At 39.5% G+C, this 7483-nt stretch overlaps 1 protein-coding gene across 5 annotated transcripts in view; it reads left to right on the top strand.

Annotated features, from left to right (window-relative positions):
• Positions 1 to 7483, top strand: part of LOC102680309 — a 199394-nt gene that overhangs the window by 111596 nt on the left and 80315 nt on the right. For all 5 annotated transcript variants that reach the window (XM_006620756.2, XM_006620755.2, XM_006620757.2 and 2 more), the window contains one exon: positions 620 to 732. In XM_006620756.2, the coding sequence (XP_006620819.1) occupies positions 620 to 732 (113 nt within the window). The remainder of the gene's footprint in view (positions 1 to 619; positions 733 to 7483) is intronic.

The raw sequence follows: 7483 nt of genomic DNA, 5'->3' as shown, positions 1-7483 counted from the left end.
TTTTTTTTTTTTTTTTTTTTCAACTTACTTTTTCATTTCGTAGAATTATTCTCTCGTGCAACCGGTTACAAACGGAGTACCATTTCAAAAGCGCAAGTGTATTAACCGTAATAAGGTTAAGCACATTTCCTCCCCTCCCCTCCTCAGTACAAATTGCAAATTCGTAGGCTCGAGCCGACCGTGGATAGCAGCCCACCACTCGAGTGTGGTCGAACAAGTAGTATTTGAAATTTGACGATGAACCGAGTTGTAACTCGACTGTTCAAAAATTCTTATTTTTATTTTAAATATTTTTCAACAAAATCTACGTTTTACATATATATATATATATTTTTCTAATTTATTTTTTACCCTCGTGAAAATTCCACGCGTTTGAAAAGGAACGAGTGCACGCGAATCGGTAAAAAATTGTTTCACGGCCATTGTTCCACGGCCGGCCGCCGCCTCCTTCTGCATCATTCACGAAGAATTCGTAAATTTCCCCAGCGTATGCCGTGAGTATCAAGCGTAAATACAGAGGAATAACTCGGCTCATAATATTTATCACGGTTTCCTCTTATTGCTTCGACGCGCAGAATTCCGTGAACCGAGGTGAGTAAGTATTTATGTTTTGCTACAGGATAAACGAGAGCACGACGAGGTCCCAATTCCTCGCGTACTTCAGTTTCTCGTCGAAGGCGAGCGTGTCCGTTGGTTGGCCGGTAAGAGGCGGAGAATCGAAGAACAACACCGGTAAGTGAATACTCCTCTCTCTCTTTTCTTTCCTTCTCTATCTTCTTCCATTCTATTTATACGATATATTGAACAATCTGCTCTTCCATTGTTGCGTAATTTTTCTTGATTGTTAATGTACAAAGTAAATTTGGATTAATAGGTACCTTGTGATATTGTTATATAAAAGATATCGTTAGAATAGTTCGTCCACGTTTCAATTCAATATATATAATATTTGGAAATAACTAATCAATCTTGACTAATTACTTCATAGCAAAATTAAATAATAAATATATCACTAAAAATACTGAAATAATTTTAAACACAAAATTAAACACGATTAAATTTCAACTCGATATGGGAGAATTTGGAGAAAATTTCGAGAAACTTTCCATCTATCCAATTGGACCATCCTCTCCCCGTACTCCACACGTCTCTAATGATCAACGCAAACTCGGGCCGCGAAATCATAAGTCGATCAGGAGAGGAGGGGAGCGATCGAGGAGAGCAACACGTCGGAATTACGGCGATAGGTAAATTCGTCTCGTCGGAAGCGATATCGAGGAAACGAGGGTTGATCGAACGAAGTAACGCCAAACTGTCCTGGCTGGTTGGATCAAACATTGATCCAGCAGGAGGGAGGGAGTGGCGCACAGTGGGTTCGTTATACCGATAACTTTATCTAGCTGCAGGATATTATGCGATTGTATCATTAGCGAGTTCATTTTCGCCGGTAATAGGTAGAAAGCTGCGGTTCAAACGCGCTCAACTCATCGATTTTCAACCCTGTCCCGACCGAACTTTCGCGCAAAACCAATCCTACGGCCTGGTGGAAATTAAACGGCGGGGCCGGAAATCAAACTGGGGAAAACTCGTCGAAGAAGGGAGAGACTCGTATCTCGAAGAAGGAATTCGAAGAGGTGAAAGAGAAAGGGGGAGGGAAAGAAAAAGAATCCAATTCTAGGAAATGCAGATCGTCTGTACTATGGAAGTATCTCGTCGAGTTCCATCTTTGCCCGTTCGACTCGAGCGAAGAATTAAAGAAAGAAAGAAGAAAGGAAAGAAAGAAAGAAAGAAAGGGTCCAATTTTAGAATTCGAACGCGGACCATTCGCTTATCGCGAATCGTAAAATTGTACGTACCACTATCTTCCATCTTGCCCTGCAGAGATCCAAGATTCACAGCGAGCGAGGAGGAAGGTTTCCTTGACAGAGGCGTCTCTCGGCAAGGGTATTCTTTTTCCACCGTTGAAATCCGGGGAGAAAATGCGAGGAAGGCTCTCTCTCGAGTGCCCTCGGTGTCCGTGGAACCTTTGCACTCGACGTTAATTCCGAAACGGTCGAGGAAAGGAACGAGGTCGTAGATACTACTCGGCAAGGGGGGGAAGGGTTCGAGGATAGGGGGCGATAGGGGGTGGTTGGAGGGGATGCACGAATTTCCTTGCGCAAACAGAGAAGAGGCGTAATTTCTGCCTAGTTAGAACGAAAATTATGCGAGCTTAAGTGCGCCACCGTCCGGGCTTAACCGAATAAAGACAGTTTAGGATCCGTGGAGAATTTAGACTGATCGAGGCCGGAAGCGTTAACGACTGCACCCTACCCCCTCGTCGGATACCACCATTCGTTGCGCCAACTTTCTTAATACGACGTTTTAATGGGTTATCGGGCCGGTGAAAAACATTATCGTTTGTATTCGTCATTTACGGAACGGAAAATTTACATAGGTGTGAAGCGAAAGGGTGTTTTACCCATTAAATTGAAATAACGTAACATTTCGTTTGCAATTCTAATCGGTTGATTTGCATAAAATTTTAACGTTTCGGTGTTGTAATTTTATGAGAAAATTAGAATTCTTTTTTGTTTCCTTTTTTCCCTTTTTTTTTTTTGGAACAGTAATGGAATTTCGAATTTTTCAACTATAGATGTGTAAATAATATGGAAAGGAAGAAAAAAAAGCAATATACGATCAAACGTTGAACGAGCGTGTTGAATGGGTAAAATTGATCCATCGAGACCATTGAAATGAATCTTTTAAACAACCGTGTTTTTATATCATCGAAAAAAATTGGGGGAGAGGAAGATACATATATTAAGCGACCTTTTTATTAATACTTGGCTGATTGTTTGAATATCGATGCGAAATTGCGCGTTCCTAAATTGACAGGAATATTTTGGAAACTGCCGCGCGAATGACTCTAATTAGATAATGCTTCCCCGTGTGCAACACTCACCAAACGCATTAACGTAAATTCCGCAACCGCGGCGTTTCGCATTCGCGGAGTCTGTATAATAATAATAACTGGAATTGCTCGTTACGACGAATTTTGTCGAGAGACCTTATCTCCGGACACCAGGTGTTCAACGTATCGCTTAATCTTCCCGCAATGATAATAAACAAAAATGTAAGAAGCCTCGATTACGTATATTCGATATAAATATATCATCGTGGTCGAAGTGAAAATTTCCAACGAATTTAGTTAGAAATATAAATTCGATCATCCCCCGCATAAGTGGTTGAATAAATATCTGGGTAAACGACGGATTCAACGACAAAGTAGTCTTAGAAGTTACGATACGTGATTTTAATCGAAGGATTCCCGACAGCCAATTAATCTTCTGTGCAGGGCGCGTGTTGTGTACGTATTACTTGCATGGAGCATCGCGCCACGGCTACGGGAACAATGAATAATTTATGGAGACCGAAATTGAGCCTTACGCCACCCGGCATCGTTCGATCGATACAGGACAGATTATTAACACCGCGTTCGATTGAACTTTCCCCTCCTTCCCTCCGCGAAATCAAAGTGATGAAAGCGGGGAGGGGATCTCGTTTGACGCGATTAAAAAATGACGTGAGTGGGAGGAGAAAAAAAAAAAGAATCGTTTGACGTGGTTAAAAAATGATGAAAAAAAGAAAAGGATGGGAGAAAAAGGAAGAGGAGGAGAAGGGAGTATATATATATATATATATGTATATATTGCGACTTCCTGGTTACATCGATGTCACATTTTTACGACGTCCTCGTTCACCTTTTTTTTTTCTTTTTTATACGACACCCTATTTCCCGGGAACAGCGTGACGAATGTGCGTCCATTCCGCGACGAAATAGCCTTCGACGAAGGGGTGCGGGGTCGATCCTCGGTGGAAGAAGCTTAATTCGATGTTGGTCGTATTGAACGTAAAAAAAAAAAGAAAAGAAAAGAGCATCGAGTTCATTTAAGAGAAAAGGGTTGAAAAACGCGATATAGTGGTAATTGGAGTAAAATTCATACGAATTTCCAATCGCTCGATCGTTAAATCTCTATTACTCGTAAATTACAAATTGTAAATTATACGAGTTCAAAGTTAAAAAGTAATTCCGCGACGATTAGTTGCAGATTACGAGTTACTATTATAAGAATAATTCGTTTTCAAGAAAAAAAAAAATTAATTTCAGTTTTTCTCGAAACGAAAAATTCCTTCCCTTCTCGTTCCCTATCCTGAAAATCTTCTATCCATTCTCCCTCCCGTTGTACATTGCTCGACACACAACAAAAGAAAGAGAAAAAAACGAGAAATATCAACGATAATTTCTCCTCTCGAGGAATAAAGAAGCTGCCCCACCAATGGATATCTCTCGAAGCGCAGGCAAGAAAAAGAAAAAGACGAAGTGGAAGAAGAAGAAGAAGAAGAAGAAGAAGTACCGATAAAATGGAGGCTGAACCGGCGTGTATTATTCGCGCGGACGATGCACGTGTGCATCGAGCTATTTCCCGTCATACGTTTCCAAGGAGTGGATTTAAGGTTTCCTTTACAACCCGGCATGCCTCTCTCGGGTTTGTATCGATGGGAGAACCGTCGGCCGTCGTCCGTGGAATGAACGGGAACGTGAAAAGTAGACCCGGTCGTTTTAGCGGTGACAGAGTAGCAATAAGAGGGATGGAGAGACCTGGATGAATCCGTTTCGCGGTGGTAAAAGCAACGATGGTCTAAGAGGGGGAGAGGGAAGAAAGCTCTTTCCTCCCTCTCTTTCCTCCTTTCTACCCTCGCGTAGTAAGGGAATGTTGGTCCACGTATATAACGAGAGACGACAACGATTCTCGATTATCCCTGGGAGAAAGCTTGGTCCCTTCCATATGCGCGAGACGTACGATTCCGGACGTCGACGTGACTCCGCCCATCGGATGAATTCACCCCTTCTTCCTTTTTTCTTCCTTCCTTCTCTTTCTTTCTTTCTTTTTTTTTTTTTCGGCAACCGTCGCGCGGTGGATGGCTTTATTGAGGTTTGGATGTGGGTGGAGGGTGGAGGAGGGAAAAAAGAGACTGTCCAGGCGAGAACTAAGGGGGTAAGAGGGAAAGGAAGAATGAAGGGAAATGTCGCTTGACCGATCAATCGATTCGATTTCGCCACTTCTCCAGTTTTTTTTTGCCTTCCTCTTGTCTTCAACTCGCTTCTTTCGATTTAATCCTCGAGAAGAAGGAAGAAATCATCCAAGAGGAGGAAGATCGGGGGGAAAGTGATATTTCGATTCTGATACTCTGAGGTATCGAGAAACGTGAGAAACGTGTAAAGTAATCGGAAGAAAAAAACGAACCGTCCACCGATTGACAAACAGATCAATCGTGAGTATTTACGTATGCGATCCTCTCGCTGGGTGATTTGTCTGTGCCAGACAATGGATATATCTAAACCGGTTGCTTGGACATTTCTCCCCGTCCGAATGTGTGATTTTTTTCTCGAAAGAGTGAAAAAAACAAATCTATTAAGAAAAGAAAAAAGTCTATTGAGAGAAATATGTTTTCACTCGTTCGATGAAGATCTATTCTACTTCTACAGTGATGGTAGTTTTTCGTAAAAGAGGAATGGAAAAGGAGAGTAAGAAAATAGAATTAATAAATATTTTATAAGCGAAAACGTATCGCGAAAAATGTATCGGAAGGAGAAAGTTTATGGGGATGTTGAAGTAACACAAATCACGCTTCATAGAAATAGGATATGGAAAAATATATGGTTTATTGCTTTCTTAAGCGGACCATAACTTCGTCTCAAGAACATTCTACAGCTATCACATTCACGCTACCTCTTCCAGAGTCAGGCTGGGAAATATATTTCTCCAGCAACACGCGATTCTTCGACAAGCTGCTGCATAAATGCCTTGCCACTTCCTTTCTTTCTCCTTCTCTGAAAGGTTGTGCCACGTCGTGATATTTGTCAAATTTCATTTCCAGCAGCCTCCCCTTCGAGTTTGACTGCGATACACTTTCCTATGGTATAAAAAAATTCGAATAAAAAATAAACTATTAGAATAAATTCTAAGGTAATAAGAAGAATTATTTTCAAATAATTAATCACTTTTCGAACTCGAACTTTCAAATTCTTTAAACACGTGTCTTTTAAACTGGGTGTATATCTTTTTTATATTTTCAAGCAATAAACGAACTCACGTATGAATATTCAAAAGATAAAAATGCAATTTAAAAAAAAAATTTTTTTTTTTTCCCGTTTCAATGGTAATTTTCTTCAAACATCATTAGACGAAACGACATTGAATATCGATCGACGCAGTCTATTTGCAATATCACGATACGTTACGGTAAATATGACTCGTTGAGGGAGGAAAAAAAAAAAAAAAATAACAATAAAATAAACTTCGATCTTTTCGCCATCGAACTGTTTGCACGCCAACAAAAGCGTGCAGCTATGAGTTGGGTGGTTGGGGTTAAAAAACTCGCTCGAATATATGTATATAGGCGTACACAACATGCACAGATTCGATGTATACATTCGGTTTACATTCTGTCTTCCGGATGACCTGGCAAACGTTTGCAAAGTAGGCGAAATCAAAAACGCCGGTTGTGCAAGCTGTATATATATACCGGTTACAGGTCGCACGTGAAACGTGGGTGAAACGAGAAAAGCGTTCGAATTGGAAAAAACAAAAAAAAGAAAAAAAAAAAAAAGTGTGCGGGGGGCGAGAGAGAGGAAATCGCGATGCACCGAAGTAAATTGACTTCATTCAATCATACTGATTTGTTTGCGGCAACGAAACGCGAGTGTCTTTTATTTTCTTTTTTTTTTTTTTTTTTTTTTTTTTTTTTTTTTTTTTTTCTATTATTAGTTTCACTTTTTTCCCCACCACTATTTTTCATATAGTTTTTTCTCCTTTTTTTCTTTTTTTTATATACATATATATGTATATATTTTTTACAAATGTCGATATATAGTACTTATAAACGAAGAATTCAACGGAAACGCGATGCAAGTGAATTTTTTTCCTCAGATGGGAAACGTGAAATCCGTGTTTTTATAGCCGGAAAATTTTGTTACGACTCTTCATCAATTTTTCAAATTAAAAATCTTGTCATTTATTCTGCGTTACGTGTTCTCTGTGTTCTTCAAACAAAAAAAAAAAAAAAAAAAATTTAGATTTTTAAGTAAAAGTCAACAATAGGTGTCAGACGCAGGCGTGATCTCGGATTTAAATTATTGACTCGAAAAATGCTATTTACGTCCTTTTAAGACCCTCGTTCCAAAAAAGAAAAGAAGAAAAAAAAATAATATATGAAAGTCTATTTAAAGGCTGCTTTAACGCAGATTTATCCCTTTAATCTTCCCCTCCTCACCAGGGTTTTTATCTTTTGCAAGCGAGATAAAAGGATTGTTCGTTTCGCTTTCTTTTGATACTTGATACTTAGAGCGCATTTTGAAAAGAGATAAATAGATTCTTTCGAATTTAATAAACGGATACGTATCCTTGTGAAAAAATTTTTACACTCAGAAATTTCATTT

The sequence above is a fragment of the Apis dorsata genome, unplaced genomic scaffold (assembly GCF_000469605.1).
Source record: "Apis dorsata unplaced genomic scaffold, Apis dorsata 1.3 scaffold_527, whole genome shotgun sequence".
Classification (NCBI taxonomy): domain Eukaryota; kingdom Metazoa; phylum Arthropoda; class Insecta; order Hymenoptera; family Apidae; genus Apis; species Apis dorsata.
Note: the sequence above shows the minus strand (reverse complement) of the source record. Positions and strands in the feature narration are given on the sequence as shown.